General features: G+C 40.5%; 1 protein-coding gene and 1 long non-coding RNA gene across 5 annotated transcripts in view; both read right to left on the reverse strand.

Annotated features, from left to right (window-relative positions):
- Positions 1-2654: 2654 nt before the first annotated feature.
- On the reverse strand, positions 2655-7585 carry eomesa (eomesodermin homolog a). 3 transcript variants are annotated; one of them, XM_042506045.2, is made up of 8 exons: positions 7449-7584; positions 6026-7073; positions 5491-5645; positions 4594-4715; positions 4165-4323; positions 3932-3993; positions 3093-3811; positions 2655-2971 (listed from the first exon to the last, which is right to left on the reverse strand). In XM_042506045.2, exons 2-8 carry the CDS (start codon positions 6733-6735, stop codon positions 2958-2960), a joined length of 1941 nt encoding a protein of 646 aa, XP_042361979.1. In that variant the 5' UTR covers positions 6736-7073; positions 7449-7584; the 3' UTR covers positions 2655-2957. The 3 variants fall into 3 exon arrangements, with proteins under 3 accessions (XP_042361979.1, XP_042361978.1, XP_087946714.1); XM_042506044.2 differs by having other exon boundaries at positions 2655-3811; XM_088090588.1 differs by having other exon boundaries at positions 2655-3993; positions 7449-7585.
- A 4633-nt stretch (positions 7586-12218) lies between these two features.
- The window catches only part of LOC148186659 (uncharacterized), a 44533-nt gene continuing 38666 nt past the window's right edge, over positions 12219-18085 (reverse strand). The window contains exons 4-6 of one of the 2 annotated variants that reach the window (XR_015779502.1): positions 14037-14118; positions 13811-13885; positions 12219-12443 (exon numbers count right to left, since the gene is read on the reverse strand). This is a non-coding gene — a long non-coding RNA (uncharacterized LOC148186659). Of the gene's footprint in view, positions 12444-13810; positions 14119-18085 lie in introns of both variants that reach the window. The other variant, XR_015779501.1, reaches the window with a different exon arrangement.

Here is an 18085-nt window from a genome sequence, read left to right on the forward strand (position 1 = left end):
CCAGATGCAGGAAATCAAGTGCTTGGTGCTCATATTTTCCTGGGCAAGGACCCCCAAACCCCACCTTTCATTTGTGTCCCCAGCCTAAAGTTGTGACAAAATCTATGGCTTGTTCTGCAATAATCAAAAATCCAATGGAAAATCCCTACCAAAACCCTGCTGCGCTCTATATCCATCAAATAAATGAGGACGTTTACAGAGCTGCAGTGAAGACAATGATATTTGTAGTTAAGATAGACGTCCCTGTTACAATGTATGTAAATTACACCGTCACTGTGTATGGGATTACATCTGCAGTGCTTCATATCAATACCAAAATGCTTTCAAAAAGGCATTTAAACAGGACGATGGACTGTTGGTGACTGTGGCTATACCACTGAAACATGTTTATGTGCTATATGGGTTGTTCGTTTTGTATATAAGTTCCATGTGGTAAGACAAACTCCAGCAATCATCTGTTTATGGTAAGTTAAACTGCAGTATTTCCACACCTCTGCAAAATGTTAGGTCAATACGAAGCATCAAACTGTCTTAACACTAAACTATATGCACTAAATTATAAGTCGGCTCTAGATTATAAATCATGATCATATAAAATTCTCCTTGTTTTTGCCGTCTGATTGTGAGTGTATCAGCTATCACATCTCTGCAGAACTCTTGTAGTTCCTGCAGTTGCTGTAATTGTCCAGCGATAATCTTGGTAGATTTTCTCCCCCTCATGAGCACTGATGAGCAGAGGTCAAGACAACATGAAAAGAAGAAGAAAAACATCATCAGATGCTCTGAAATACAATTTGCTGACACGCACAAGTGCAAACATTTATATTCTCAAGGCTCGAACCCCCCCCCAGAGCCTTTTTCTTACAGCTTTCCTGAGAGGCCAGGGCAATCAAGCACTCTACCTTGTTAGGAGGTGTTAATTGGAGTTAGTCAGACTCCTCACTTTGTCAAGGAGTCTGACAACAGAATTAATTAGAATTCAAGTATGTAAATCAATTCAAATTGCGGTCCTTATGGGGAAGGATTTGAAGTATTTTCACTGACGGAAAAACAGGTGCTGGGAACATGAGCCAAGTAGTCTCTGTGTGAATATTATGACTTCTCTTTTCATGGATTTTATCTCCTCTAATCTACTTTTGGAGAGGTGTATAAATAGAGGTGTTGAGCTGTGCATTGCCCTTAGTTGGGTGGTTGATGGACCATTTTTCATTAAGCCTGTTTTCATATTTTCTAAGTACACATGCCTTGTATGCAGTTGCAAAAGAAAAAAAAGACAAAAATGTGTGAAAACACCATGGCAACAACAGAAGGAGTAGTGGGACTATGTGCTTTTGTGTGTTTTTCACCTAATTGGCTCTATGTTGTGAGTCGTGTCATGTAAGACACGGAAATCTCATATTTAAATCACACTTCGTTCACTTGAATTGTGAGCTGCGGTGTTACCTTGTTGCACTTATTTGTAGCTTGAAATGGATTGCTCAGCTCTTTTGTGCATGAACACTAATGGGCGCTGAGAATTTCCGCTTTCTATTTACGGGAGCAAAAAAAAACCATCAAAAATGAACTCAGTGTGGCCTTAAAACAGAAATGGCCTTTTGCAATATACGTATGACATCCTATGCCGTTATCATTTTACATTCTCGTTTACTGTGATTGCATTTTTCAGGGCTATGATCGCACATTCAACCTTTTGGTGGGGCAGTTTAGATCTACACCTTGGTGGGTATTGAGATATATAAGTTGAGGGGTATATGTCCCCCCAAATATATTATAATTACAGCCTAGATATCATTAGGTATTTATGATACCTGGTAAGTCTTTGCACAAAAAATAATTGGATACAATTTTTTTTATTAGCGGAAAAGGGCATTCATTTTAACATATTCATTGCTATAGGCTGTTCCATCCTGGTACAATGTTGTCTGAGGGTAACAATCAGACGAACTCAGAAAAGAGTTATATTAAATGCTTTTCAGTTTTAAAATGCGTGAGTTCTTACCATAATGGCACGGTTTTGCATTAAGGTAACGTACACCAAATGTGTCACCAAAAAATATATGTTTTGAAAAACTATAAATTATGTTTACTTTGTCTACTTTATGACAAAAAACAGAACATTTTGTTTTAACCAACTAGCTTCATAATGTGTAGCAGAGGGTTAAAGGAGCAGTGACTTATCAAATTATAATTTGCAAAATAATGTTACTGAAAAATATTCCCCTACACTCACAGGAAAAATTTTAACAATAATTCAAAATAAGATAAAACTAGCTATATTTTCTAGCACCACAACCCAGTTTGACAGCATTGTAGTACTTAGATGCCGGATAGATTAACACTTTTTGTACACTTGTTGCAATTTAACTTGTTGGCAGCAACCACTTGGGGGGGCTCTTTTTTAAAGGCCCAAATTCACGGCCTCTGTAGCAATCTCTAATGTACAGCAGGGAAATAGGTTCCCCTGTTCACTGCTTAAGACATTTTTAATTTCAATTTAACGGAAACTGTATCAGATCAAATTATTTCAGTTTAGTTTCTGTAGCTGTTCTAGATTTTAATTTTGTATTTACAGTTGATTAAGATAGATTATTATTAGAATTGCCAATGTCTTAATGTCACATGCACATAATGTATGAATGAAACCGAGGAAGACATTTGGACAGTGCTTTGTGAAAAGCTGTTTTATTATCCATTTAATAACACCTCCATGAAGACAATTTGTACAAGATACATCACATTCTAAAGTGCACGAATACTGTACAACGAAAATGACTTAAATACGCAGGGGGGGAAAAAATCACATTTGTAAAAAATAAAAAGTTGTAAAAATAAATGAATAAAAAGAGGGACATGCTTTTTTTTTTTCAAAAACAACAATCACTATGCATGTTTCTGCTCAGGTATGTGAGAGGGGCTGGCCTGGGAAAATAACCTTGTGCAGCTTGCTTGGGGGAACACTAAGCTTTGGCACCTTTAGAGAAAAGAGAAAAAAGACATTAACAAGGAATGGAGAGCACTCAAACAAAAGAATTATATTAAGTTTCAATAAATACAGTCTTAGGGGCTTGTGTAGAATGCATAATAACCCATGCCTTTGGGGTTGTCCTTGTTGTACTCTTCCGTAGTCAAGTCCTCACACTTGATGGTTGGGGAGTTCTCTGTGCTCGAGCCCCCAGGGGACATCCTGCGCCTCTTGCACACCACCGAGTACACGCCAGAATCGGTAGAGTCCACCGATTTCAGTGAGTGGGACGTCTCAATCCAGGTCGAGGCTGGCGGTGCGCTCTCCTCCGGCAGCTTGTCTTTAGTGGCCCCCAGCTGATCCTCCGGGAAGGCTGGGGGGCTTGGACGAGGGGACCAGGGCAGGCCAGTGGTCATCTTGCGCTGGTAAGAGCTTCTGGTGCCCCAGCCTGCCGCCATGGAGGCGAAGGCAGAGTCTGGGTAGTAGCTGAGGGCGTGGGACGTCTGCAGAGACAGGGGCTTAATGCCGTAGGACAGCAGGCTGCTGGTGGAATAGTCATTATCATACGACAGATCCAGCTTGTTGGAGCCCGGCTGCTGGACTGGAGGGACAAACCAACGCTGGGCGGAGGCGGCGGCGCTGACGTCCTCGCTCTGTGGGGAGAGAAGGCTGTTGGTTTGGGGGACAGCCCGTTCGCTGGTGTAGAAGCGGTTCTGAGGCAGGTTGTTGACAAACTGGTCCTGAAAGAAAGGCTGCATGGCGTAGCGGGCCCCGGGGACAATTTGAGTGGAGCGAGGGGAGTCTGTAGGGGACGGAGTCAACCTGTCACTCTCTGGGGCTGTGTACATCCTGTTCGACAGATGAAGAGAGAAATTAGATGCAAGAGAAGATTCAGGGTCCGAGCATGGATCGAATAGTGTATCACAGGAAAAACAGTTCAACCACTCGCTTGAAGTGAAAGACACGTACGAGTCATAGTTGTCCCGGAAGCCTTTTGCAAAGGGGTTGTGATCTATTTTCAGCTGTGTGATCTGAAAGAAACAAAAATCTAGCATAAATAACATGCATCTTAAGGCAGTCAAGTACACTGTGCAATAATAAATTATTTTAATACATGCATTTCAAAATAAATTATTCAAAGAGCTAAATTAATTCTAAAACAAAAGATTTTTGAACAAAAATGGTGGTCTTCAGATGCTTACATCTGTGTTCTGGTAAGCAGTGACGGCTATAAACTGGTTCTCTGGGAAGGTGAACGTTTGAGTTCTGGCCTCGTTGCTCATGTCCTCCACTCCGTCTTCCGTCACCTCCACAATGTGCAGCCGCGGTTGGTATTTATGAAGCGACTGCAAGACTATCATCTGCAGAGGAGAAGGTGTCATGAGTGCAACGCTGCAGATTTCACAGCAGGCTGTGTGAATGCCTTTGCAAATTGTACATTGTATTTTCTTTTCATTTTACTAAAAATAAAGTGAGGACTTGTTATTAAATTATCTTAAAAGGTGGCAATCACGCTTGAATTCTAAATGTTGAAATAATTATTTGTGGTAAATGAAAATCAGAAACAGTATTAACAACACCGACGCGCTTCCAAATGGTGAATTTGAGCATTTTAGAAATCAATATCTCACCTGTGTGTTGTTGTTGTTGGCCCCTTTATTGTTGGTCAGCTTCAACTTGCCAAAAGAGATTTCTTGCCTCATCCAGTGAGCACCAGTGTTTGGAGATTCAGGATGAACATACATTTTGTTACCTAAAATTTAGACAACGTAGTGAGTAATATGACAAACAGAAAAGGACAAAGCCTGTCTCTGTGCAAACTGTTATAGAATTAAAATATAAAATAAATCATATCCTGCTTTTTTTCAATTTTTGAATGACTGATGATGCATTTGATAATTCTATTTTAATAAGGGAAATATTGGTAAAATAAAATACATGAAACAACTATTATTGTTTTGGATTGATATAATGCAAACAAACATTAATTGCTATAGATTCTAAAAGAGCTGATAGAATTTATTAAAACAAAAATCTAATATTCTTGTTTAAATCTCACAAATTAACTTTTTTTTTTAAAACTGTTCTCTGTCATTAAATTATCAAATGGAAAAAAATCATTTGTAAACATATTTAAAGTTAAAACTCTTTAGAGTAGCCTACCAGTCATATAAAACATTCATTCATCATTCAACCATCAGTTTCACACTTTGGTGTGCTCCCCGAGATGACTTGATATTCAAAATTAAAAATAGTACTGAAGACTCTAAATTATTGCAACAAAAACACAAAAAAAATGCAACAATCAAAATATTATGCTAGAATATGAAATAAAAACAGTATTTATTTCCAAAACAATCTTAAACCTTTACACCCCCGATTTGCATATCCTCAAGCTGTCACGACTAATTACAACATAGCTGCAGCACGTTTTTTAAATTTCTTTTTCGATTTTAATTTTTAATTATTTCAAAAACATAATACAAATTTAACAGAGCTAATTAAGTTTTGTTAATTCTCTCACTCACCTTGCATATTATTATCTGCTTTCCCACAAGTGACCCACTTTCCTCCCTGAAAGCGCCAGTGATTCGGGTCAGCCAAAACAACTTCTACAAAGACATTGTAATGGGCCGTGAGGTTCAGGCCAGTGATGTTGAAACTGAGGAATGGGAACATCCGTCTGCGGAAAAAAAGGAGAACAGGAACAATCAACAGCTGTGCCCGTAACGCTGGAAAAATATCCTCACGTGTTGCATTTGACAGAATGCTTATCCGACACAAAATGTGGGAAAAAAATGCATTCATTGACGTAATGCTTAGGCTGTTGTGTGGTTGTGCATTTAAAATTTACTAGAAACGAAAACTTACAATTTTAAGTTCAAAAATGTATTTTTAAAAAATGAAAGGGGACGTATGGATCGTGTGCGTAAAATTTTGCTCATGCGTAAAAAGTAAAATTTAAGGTACATGGAAATGAAATCCAAACAGGCCAAATAGATATAAAAAAAAACGAATTTTATATTTTGCACATGACTACTGATAGTTTTCTCTTCTGCTCACCTGCCCTGTTTGGTGATGATCATCTCGGTCTGGTGCCGGTGGAATTTGAGCCACAGAGGCCGGTTGCACAGGTAGACCTGCGCCCTGGCTCCGGCGGCAGACCCCGGCAGTGACATGGAGCCAATCCCCGTCCCCGTCCCAGGATAGGAGGGGTACAAACAGCCCGGACCTTGGCTGAATTGGTACCCTCCGCTGCTAAACTGGCTCCGGCCGCTGCACACGGACGAGGAGGAGAAGCCTGTTGGAGGCAGGACGGATCCGTAATGAAGCGAGGCCGGGTACCTGGAGCTGCTGGAGCCGGTGTACACCGACCCGGTCTGTCCTGCGTAAGGAAAGAGGGAACAGGGGCTCGCCATGTCGGAACTCGCCTGGGACGACGAGATGAAGTATCTGTCAGAGCCAAGTTCGTCTATGTTGTACCGCCGACCGCTCGTCAACTCGTCCTCACCGAGCACCGGGGAGCCTTTCCTCCCATCGGCCACGGTTTTAGTGAAAGTGTCCCCCTCGCCCTCACCCAGCATCCCGTTCCCCACCCCGCTCAGATATTTCTTAGGAGCGCTGCTGGACTCTGATTCCGTCCGGTCCACCTCTTGGTAGTCGAGCTGCGATGACGGCCTCGGGCTGTTGTTGGCACTGTCCGACGAGGAAAGATTGTAAAATGTCTTGGGTAAATTGATGCTGGCGTTGGGTAGGATGTTCTCTAACTGCATTGTTTAGATCTTGCAATAAATAAGTTTGAAAGAGTTTCCAGAGAGTGGATCTCAAGCCAAGGAGGCGACACAAACCACCGGCGCCCTGGTTGTTTCTGTCTCTGCGCGCCTCCCTCCCTGACGGCTGATGGAAGGGGGTGAAACCTTCTCCTCACCTACGGATTTTCAGATCAGATTATGGGCTGGACATGGGATGTTCAGCGGCTCTTATAAGACGTAGTTCTCCACACACCAAACTGATTGTAAGGGAGAGGGGAGGAGCTTTTGAAGAGGCATGCGGGGGCACCAGCCCTCTCCATAGCCAATGGACGCACTGCTCTAATTCAATTAGAAAGCGTCTGGTAGAAATAATAAAGAGAAAAAAATGAGTGTCGTTTAGTTTATTTTTATGCATATATCCAACGTTTACACGTAGTCGAAGTGGCGATCACTCCACGCACCACAAACCAAACATTTTACACATTTTAACAATAATTTACACGTGCAAATAATCATCAATGTGCTGTCAAATAGGAGTCAAATACAATTTATAAGGGGCTGAAACGACAAGCAGAATTCTACACGTTTCACTACAAAGACTTGAACCCGTAATTACGAAAATTAGTTCAACCGCGCGCACAAACACCTCTAAACTTTCAGCTTGGGCTTCAAGTCATCACGTTAAAAAACACATTCAGATATGGCTTCTTATCAGATTACTTTCACTCACTCACCCGAGAAGACTTTATCCTCGAATAACAGCAAACACCAAGACCTTTTTTTTTCTTTCCCTGCAACACACGGCAACACGTTCAGAAAAAAAACATTCACATGTGCAGCTTATTTTCTATAATTGGCCTCCGTCGACTCTTTTACTTCCAGGTTTGTAGGCTTGGATCTAATGAAACTACCGAGCGTCAAAACTGACTGGAATAAAATATTTACGATTAAAAAGAAACGCTTATTTTTATTCTATTTTATTTATTTATTGTCTCTATTCAAGAAAAACAGTCTAGATTTTTTTTTTGCACAAGCTTTCTTTCTCTTTTTTTTATAAGGTGACAATTACATTGTTGTTGCTGGAGATTTATTTTCCTGTAGAATAATTTAATAAAACTTAAATATATATATTGTTTTCGGAGTTTGTGTTTTTTAATCCAACCTTTTTTAAATTAATTATTCTTACATTGCTCACAAATTGTCATGCAACAAAAAACATGTTTTATTAATGATTATTATATAGATTACATAAAAAAAAGCTAATTAGAAATTCGGAAAAAAATAACTATAGCCAGTGAATGAGATCGATTCCCTTATTTAATTTCCCATGTAATAAAAACATATATATAATAATTCAAATAAGATTTTGAATATATGAATGCAATTTCGCATCAATCGTCTACTTAGTGGGGATGAGCATCCTGAAAGCAGACAAAAAATATTATTTTCTGTATTTCTTTTTTGACTTTGAAGGAAGGTTTGAATAAAAGGTGAACTACCGTGTTTAAATGGTGATAAATCTCCATCAAGCCATTGAAATTTAAATAGTGCGCAGTTTTAGCAGGGGATGCCCAAACGGAGAGCAAGGATGCACAAATACTGCACACATGCACACACACCGATGAGGAAAAGAAAATGATGAAAATAAAAATTAAAGGAACACAATGACAGTTGTTGGATTCTGATTTTTAAAAAAAAATGTGCAAAAATAAAACGTATTTATAAAAAGTGTGTGTGGTGTGACACACACGCTCGCTCTCTCTCTCTCTCTCTCACACACACACACACACACACACACACACACACACACACACACACACACACACAGTGAAAGAGCGAGTGAGAGAGATCGAAAGCTGCCGAAACCAGAAATAATCAAAGAAACATGTCGCACAACAAACGTCGTGCACGCGGCCCCCAGGCCTCATCATGCAGGGATCTGTCAGCGGTGACACGAGGACAGCGCTCTCTAGTGACCGATCAGGATAACCGGCTAACGTTCCCATCGTTAGTTATAATAAAGTAAGTCACAGCTGAAAGAGGGAGCTGCATGCAGGCCTCTCACTTTTGCATCTCACTTTACATCATCTTCAGCTGCAGTGAACTCCGCTTGTGTGTGTGTGTGTGTGTGTGTGTGTGTGTGTGTGTGTGTGTGTGTGTGTGAGCGAGAGAGAGAGAGTCTTAAAGTAAGCTGGAGGGAGAGTAGGGGGTGAGATGAATTTGGGGAAAATGGGGATACAGATCTGTGAAAAGCTGAGGGAGAATCTCGGCTGGAGGCAGATTGGCTCGTGTCATAAACGGGACAGTGGAGCCGGCGACGGGGCCATCAGGGGACCGGATCTTAAATGCATACAGCTCACAATCTGTCAATCAAGACCGAGATGCTTCCCAGACTGCTGCACGGGGACACGAACACCAAACATTTGACAATGGAGATCAAGCACTTTTCAAAGAAATTCTGTTATTTATTTTGACCTGTCTGTCAACAGAGAGTCTCACTTATCTACAGCATAACCAAATCCTGATTTTCACCAATCGCCTCCCTCTTTCTAACAAATGCAGAATTCCTCGGGGAAGCTTGTAAGATGATGCCACCAGAGAAGCTCTGGGGTTTTGTGAAATAGGGTCACTCTAATTCCATTTTAGCAAAATAAGAAGAACATGAATGCCCATTTTCTACGACTCCCAAAGGCGTTGAGGGAATATGCTTGGATGCAAAACGCAAAATTAACATGAACACTGAAAATATGCATTATGAGGATCATCATGGGCCTGTGAACTTGATCCAGGATTAGGCCTAATAATCTTTTTTTTGTCAATCTGTCTGTTTATGTCCTCTCTCACTCTCACAAACACACATCCGAGGTGCTACTCTCTTGACTCAGTGTTGCTACAGGCTGTCATAGAGGGTAAATCTATAGTTCGAAGCAAGCTGCATTTGTATTAGAACCAAAGTCGAACATTTCACACTTGAGCTGTCAACACCTCACTAATGCAATCCTGCTGTATAGCTTTTCTCTTTTAATGGGCTCTTGCATAATCAGCAAGTTACGGGTTAATGCTGTTGAGGAAAAGTGTGTTTTATAAGGAACATTTGGCTTTTCCACCACCTGCACAGACCCAACCGGCTGCACCAGCTCCACATCTTGGGGTGGCACACCAACATCAAAAGCCAAAACTGAATCGTAGGTATTCTGTTATGCCTCTGAAGGCTAATTGAAAACTACGTCAATTTTGAGAGTCAAAGCATACATATTTTACAGTTAAATTTACTAATAATCAGATGTGCATAGACTAATACCAGTACAGTTAACATTTTGTGTTCAACAACAATCCTGTTTTGTGTATCTATATGTGTTCAGCAGTTAATTGTTCTTCAAATAGGCTGTTTGTTCTTTTCCTTCAAAAGACAAATACTCAGTTTTAATTTGAAGGAGTACATCAATTGTAAGCAACAAAACATTTACTGGGAACAAGCGTTCTCAAGTTTAGGTGAGACTCGTGGGTACAATACATTCTGTAAAAATAATGGACATTGTTCACTCACTGGACTTCTGTTTTGAAACCTTAGATGCAGCATTTGAGCCATCACCATCTTGTTTTTTTGGAGCCAGAAGTGACCATATAAGAGAAGGCTGATCTGACTTAGGCCTGTCCCTCAAAGCTTAATTATGCATAACTTTAAGTATAAATAAAATGTAAACAGGCGAGTTATATAAAAATTCAACCCCATACAGTTGTCATGAATGTTGAAATTAGAGATCAGAATAGGTTTTTTTTGTACATGGCTGTAAATATTTTTACTTCTGCTGTAAAGTCGTGAATTTTAATATGGGGGTCTATCGGGATTGACTTGCTTCTGGAGCCAGCCTCAAGTGGCCATTTGAGGAACTACAATTCTTGGTGCCTCTATGTTGGCTTCACTTTTCAGCCCTGGAGGTTGCTGCTTTGTGGGTACTTATAGAGCCCAATTTCATCCAAATATCTTGTGGTGAGAGTTCAAGGGTCCAATGTGAAAATGTCCATGTCGGTTTGGCCCTCGCCAAAACTTCGGAGCGATATTTAGCCCCCTTCCCAATAAGCTGTGCACATGATTGGAACCACTGGATGCTTTAGGTTGTCTAGCTTCACAAGACACCACTAACTTACATTAGTTTTAAAAAATGTGCACTTCAAAGCCTCTTAAAGACAATGGTGTCAGCCTCCAATTATTTTCACCAGAGACTATATAGAAAAATGGACAACATAACTGCTCCCCAAAAGTGAAGCCACAACATCTCAATGGTCCCTGGTGGCTGGCTTCATCATAAACCCCACCGCTTCCATGTTAGTGAATGGGACATGTACTAAACTAAGAACTCAGTATACTCTAAAAAAAATTAATTAATAAAAAATCCCCAAGATGGCTCCTGTCATTTAGGTTAATCCTTCTCGCACTGATATTTTTTCAAGTATTTGTTTTTCAAATATCTTTGGTTTCAATTAGTAATTTGTTGCTATAAAAAAGGGATCTGGCGACATGACTGACAGCCATGTGCAATAGGTGTGCTTATGACCGGTGGCGCTACTTGTGATTGTGTGTATGGACGGGATCTTGATACTGCTGAGATCACTGCTACACAGAGTCCAGCTCCAAATGACAAAATCAATGCAAGATGGCTACAAATGTATTTGAGATATTTTGGCTTCATTTTTGTACAATGGGAGTAAGTGGAGATGTGTCGTCTTTCATATAGACACCAAGGCCCCCTGGTTCCCCCTTGTGGGCACCACTGGGCCCAACCTCTTTACAGTCTCATTAAGATATAAGTCAAGTGAAATCCTTTTTACATGAAGTTTTTTCCCTTTACGGTGATGTTTCACAGATGATTACAAGCCCTTTGAGAGGAAATCTTGGTAAAACAAATTCAATGCTATTGTTTTAACAGCTGCAGTCTAAAGAAAGTTAGTTTTCCAAAATGACCCCAAAGACTCAGTTTCCATTTTAAAAGCTAGAAAACAAAATAAATGTGATTTACAGGCCAGCTATAAATAAACTAATTCCAAATGAGGTGGATGTTTAGGTTCGACTCATAAAGGAGCTCCCACTTGTGACCTGTCAGCATGTTTCTTGACCACCTATAAAAGTCCAAGTGTGTCTGAGATGACCCTCCTTGGCCCCGGGCCAGGGCCCGCGCGACAGGGGAAGGGAAGTCTTACCATATTGTTGTCAGAGTAGATCATCAACAGCGCACATGAAAGGAATACATTCCAGGTTTTATGGGCCGAGGTGGCTGCTGAAGCCTTTGCTCAGGAGTGAATTCATGTACCCCATTGCAAGGATTAATAACGCAAGTCTCATTAGAGATCCTCGCCACCGAGACCCCTGGAGGGAGGGGTGCTGGGAACAGAACCGAGTGCAATGTGCACCATGCCAGCGCTGCGCTCCTCCGCAAATCATCATCCTCAGGAGCATTTTTATTGGAAAGAATTTATTTCACAAGTTTATCAAAGATGTCCCTCAGTATATTTTCCAGTGTGCGGAGGATTGCTAACATTTAATCAAAGCAGTAGCCTTTACACGAGGAAAGCTTATGTTACAGACATGCTGCTGTCTTCAAAGATACGAAGGTGACAGCTTTCATGAATTTCCATTTGGGTACATATTGCTTTCATCAATTACTTTTTGTTATTTCCTTGTCCCCGCCATTTTCTCCATGATTTAAACAGCACAGGGTTTTCCCTCTAGCCTGGAAAAAATATATAAAAGAAAAGCTTCACATTTTTTGTTATAGTGCATTTTTTTTAAACCTATATACTCCTAGATTAGAATATGTAAAGTGTATTCATGTTTGATGTCATGTAGGTTATTTCAGATGTCATTCTAGCAGAGCAAATTATCATGAAATGGGAATCTTCCCCATCTGCAACCAGTCACTGAGCGAGACCCCTGGGAATTCTCTCTATATATGCAGCACGTTTGAATTCCTCAAAATACATTAAAGTACGCCAGATTGCATAAAACCATGGGATGCTACTTTGCGTCATATCACCAGATAAGTCTTGATGTCAGCATGTTGCTGCATGCATGCATGTGTGTATGTGTTTTGTGCGTCTGGCCCGTGGAAGGAGCGGTGGATTACTGCAGAAACGTATCTGGGGATATGTGAGCCCGATGCTTTTGTGATGTGCAGGTTTTTCGGGGGCAATGATAATCCACTGTGTTAAGACAAATCTTAAGAAAAATAAGGTGTACTGGCTGCATTCAGGGAAATAGGATTGAAGCTGCACTCACTGTATTTGATTCCCCAAGGCATGATAACATGATTTTTGGATTACTGCATTATAGAAAGTGTCACCCAGGGCCTGTGGGGAAAGCAGCAGCTACACTATATGGAAGCAGGGTGAGTTTCAGGTATGTGTGCTCTTCTTATCTGACTTTTTATCCTCTCTAACAAACTCACTATGTCCAGGTATGTCATGCTTAAAGCAGCTTTTAAGTCTCCAAGTCTGTTAATGTTTTCCAGATGTTGAGAAAATGGAGAATAAATGCACATAATGTTTTAAATCTTTCAGATTTTGAAATTTAGAAATACTACACCAAAAAGTAATTACTGACAGAATGGTGTTAAAGTATCAGTGTGTAAGATGTAGGGGGGTTAGCAGTGAGGATTGCAGATTGCAACTATCTGAAACTTCTCCTGGTTAGAATTGCTTCAGTTCTGTTCGTTCAAGACGTTTTTACCGTCTGCAGATATCTCCCTGTCTCCAAAACGAACAGACCAGGTCTTTAAAACCAATATGAACACTCAATAAAAGAGTTTAATGTGACAGATCATCATTTATTTGATGCTGTTTCACATGTCAAATGGTCAAATGAGCATGTGTGCATATACCTTTTTCTGTGATAATTTAGGATCTAGACTTTGAGGAAGTTTTTACCAGGAGCCAAATTATACACAGATGTCACCTTCTCTTCAAAACAAACAGACTAGGAGGTTAAAACCAGTAAAATCACCTAATAAACCCGTTTCACATTAATAGCCAAGGTTTCTCCAGCGCTGTTTAGCATGTAGGAGATGGGCTGCTAGCCGAGCATCTGCTAATCAGTGCTCACCTTTTTTCTCTTAGATCTTCAGATCCAGATGTCCAGGAGCTTTTTACTGGGAGCTGAGTTATCTGCAGAGGTCTCCTCCTCTCCAAAACAGCAGACCCCATTAAAAATTAAAAAGTAAAAATATAGAATAAGGCAGTATCCTGCATAACAGTGTTTCTCCGATGCTGTATGGCATGTTGCAGGGGCCTGCTAGGTGCTAGCCTAACGCTTGCCAATGTGTGCTCACCCTTTTTCTCGACTGACTTAAGATCCAGATGTTCTGGTGGTTTTTACAAGTAGCCGAGTTATCAGAGGAGGTCTTCTTCTCTCTGAAACAAACAGACACAGTGATTAACACTAGTAAAAACACTGAGTAAAGCAGTTTTGTGTTAAAAAGTCTGTGTTTTTCCGATGCTGCTTGTCACACAAGGGCTGCTAGCTACCGTGGCCAATGTGAAAATGCAAATGGCCCTTTCTAAAGCTAGTGTTTGTTTCTCCGTAGATGAGGTGATTATGCACTAAAGAAAGCATACTTATTGTATTATATACAATTTCTGCCAATATATAGCCCTAAATCTTACTCACTGGACCTTTAACTAAAGATTTTTTTTCTGTGAATTGGGTGTGCAGATCATTGAACTGATTTTGACACATCTGCCCTTTTACTTTCACTCACTGTATCGTCATGAGCAGAACACGAAGCCGATGAAAGTGGATGGTAGCCCGATGGCCTGAGTCTCACCCTCATCCCCATTTTAGCATCAACCTTTGTTGACCCACTTCTCCCCGGCCCATCCTCATGAAACACCAGAGGAATTGACATAAGGGACCAAAGCAAAATAGCAGGTGCTAAAAGTTTGACAGCGTAGACTGGATATATGTGTTCCCTGGAACGTGAGGTGTAAGGGAGGGTGGCGGAGTTATATCGACTCGGCATTAAGCCTCCAAGATAACACGCCCTCTCTAACAGGCTCTTGGCCGAGGAGAGTTGGGGTGAGGAGGGAGGGGAGAGATGGTCCCAACACTTGAGCTCGTCGACCAACCAGCCGCGGCCACCAAGACACAGCAACCCAGCTCACCCCTGGTCCTCCGTCCTTTCCCATAGCACTATTACTGCCAAACAAGCTGGGCTTTTATCACATTGCTAACCCTGACTCAGAAACTGCATTTCAGGAGGACCCTTTATTTTTTTTCCTCCTCTTGCTTTTTTTTTTTTTGGACAGTGAACACAAACAGATTTACACCACAGGAGTATTCTGCTGCTGCTCCTGCCTCAATGTGGTTAAATCAGTGAGTCAGAAGTGAGAATGTAGAGTTTTAACACTTCTCTCTCCCGGTATGAAAGCTTCTAGAGCGACACAGAGGAAAGCCCTAACTGACTTACTGTCTACCAGCCAGAGGCATATGCTAGTGGGAGGGAGGTTATGTAGACATGATTAATGGTTTAAGGTTGACCCCCCAGTGAAACGGCGATGTTGCCTCGGCATCTTCAGCCTCCTCTGGGGAGTGGGGACAACATTCACCATGCTAGAAGGCCCTCAGATGCTCCTCTCTGTCACACAAAAACCATCCGGAAAGCAGTCTTTAGAGACTCGTTTGTATGAACACTGGACACATTTAAGTCAATATTATTTGTTTAAAGGCTATCTGTTGCTATATTTTAACCCTTTGAAACCAATGAAAATGGGCTTGGTTTCTCTCAAAAACATGGAAATAAGGTAACGAGAAACTTAACAAGATATGATCCAAAAACTTGCAATTAGTGGAAAGTTTTGAGAAAACTGCCTGAAATTAGCTAAAGAAAAAACAAAGAAAGGAAAAATAAAAACAGGAAAGGTCCTGATAAAAGTTCTAAAATAAAAAATTATACATATATATATATATATATATATATGTGTGTGTGTGTGTTTGTGTGTGTGTGTGTGTGTGTGTGTGTGTAACCTAATTTTAAAAAAAATCCCTATTTTATTGATACTTTTCTCCATTTTTAAGCTAAATTTCAGACCCTTGTCTTGTCAACATTGATTTTTTTTGCAATTTGTGAGACATTTCATATCAAGTTGCAGACTGTCATTTTTCCAATATTTTTTTTAAAAGTATTCAAACTAGTTTCCTCACATTTCAAAGGTTTAAATGCTTGTGATAGACGTTTGAATGCATCACCAATCATCGAGGTTTCAAATGTCAATACCAGTCTAGTCATTAGTTTCAACTTGAGTGTGATTTGTTTATTCATGAAACCAAAAAGAAGGTTGTTTCAAATATACCAAGAAGAGGAGTTAGTCTGAGCATTGAAAGTTGAGTCTGTGTCAGCCTATTTCTGCGGAAACAGCAATAATGTAATGCATTATATGGCAACACAGTTCGCAGAGTGCCTTTTCTGTTCAGTATTTATGTTAAATGTATGTAGAATATAAGTTGGAACTTTACAGTACACTTTAAAGTCTGACAAGTTGATTTTACTTAAATCTAGGAAACTGTTTACCTTGAAAAATGTGAGTAAATATAACCATTAATCATAATATAGATACTTTATATCCAATTGTTATGGCTACTTAAAAGTTGTTGCCACTCAAAAGTTTAATTAAATCAGTGTTTATAGGTTTTATCAACTTCACTTAACAAAGTTTACTGTGCTATACATCTGTTTTCTATTGGTTGCAAACTAGCCAATCATATTTGTATGCTAACAAAACAGAACTCGCAGGTCTCAATTGTTGGAAAAATTGTCTTTGTCATAAACAAGTTATGTCAGACTAACTTTTTTTTTTACTGAAGTTGCTAAGAACAAGGTCATTTCACTTGACAAAACAGCTAAATTTCATGCAATCTTAAAACATTGATATAAAGTAAACATAAATTAGATTTATAGTTACATTTACTTTCCCTTTTTCAAAGCAATCAGTTTCCAAGATTATTTTAAGTAAAAACAACTTGTCAGATTTTAAAGTTTAAGACAATACATAAATGGAAAGCAATAAGAGTTGCTATAGGTTTATCATAGGGATGCTACAGATACCACAAGTAACATATACACTATATATATTTCCTGTAAACATATTTTTGTATGTTCTGATTTTCAGCATTCAATTTCACGAATCTCATCATCACAAGTACAGTGAATGAAGAACTCCTAACTGCAGTCAGGTCTGGTTATTTGAACGGCGCTCTTTTAGACAAGAAAGACAAGAACCCAGTTCGGACCGGACTCTCCGCAGCGATTTATTCAACCACCATACTACGCATTCACTTCTTTTTAGTATTTCTTCTCATTGTTTTGTGCAATTAGATATTAAACTAGTTGATAAAATGCCATATTATCCTCTGAAAAGGCTCAGATTTTTTTGCTTGGAGAAATGCATCCAGCAGCCATTAGATATAATTAGAGACCACAGAATGCTTTTGTATTAAAACATTTGCAGCAATTTGGCAGCTGTATAATTTAGATGTACTGGATCATGCCATGCACATACATGAAAAGCACACACACGTGCGCACACACAATCATATACACTCGCCGGCGTGTATGCACACGCGCTTATATATGCACACACAGAGGGACCTCAGTGCAGCGGACACCTTCAATATTGAACCCAGACCCGGGCCTGGGCTCTGTATTTACATGTAAATGGTTTACAACAATCTGCGGCCCCTCTCGTCTGCTCTGTCCCTCCAGCCGTCTGGGCCTGGGGAAGAGAGCTGCTAGTCAGATGGGGGGACCACATCAGATGGGCTCCCGTGGTTATGGAGCCAAGCGCTCTGAAGGGAGAGGGAAGAGGCTGCCTGCCTGGCAGCCACAGAAACAGCAGGGACTCCCACATATCATGGAAGTGGTCCATGGTTTGGTCTCCTTCTCTGACTGGAGAGCAGGGGAGAGATGGAAAGGCCCAAGCAAAAAGGCCCTCCTGTCTGAGGTCTGAGACCAAAGCAGACGTTGTTTACGTTGAAGGGAAGGCCCACTCATGTGTGGCTTGCACAAAAACTAGGTGGGACAGTTTAGTCAGGCTCTCTCAGAGGGGGCTGAGAACCTGGTCTCTTCCTTGTGGGTAGAGGTGTCATATTTGACAAGTGTATATGTGGATGTGGAAGGGTGGGTGTCAGTGATAAGAAATTACGAACAGCAGTGAGCATGCATATCCAAGTCACATGGTGGAGGGAAGGAGCCTGCCTGTATTTGTTCCTTATGATCGTCTGTCGAGTGTTTGTGTGTCCTTCTGTGCTGGCGGGTCAGATATGGTGGAGGTCTAGACACATGGACCAAACATTCTGTCTGATGGGGGAGCGCTTGTTTCGAGG

The sequence above is a fragment of the Plectropomus leopardus genome, chromosome 17 (assembly GCF_026936395.1).
Source record: "Plectropomus leopardus strain MGB_pleo_1.0 chromosome 17, ASM2693639v1, whole genome shotgun sequence".
Lineage (NCBI taxonomy): Eukaryota > Metazoa > Chordata > Actinopteri > Perciformes > Serranidae > Plectropomus > Plectropomus leopardus.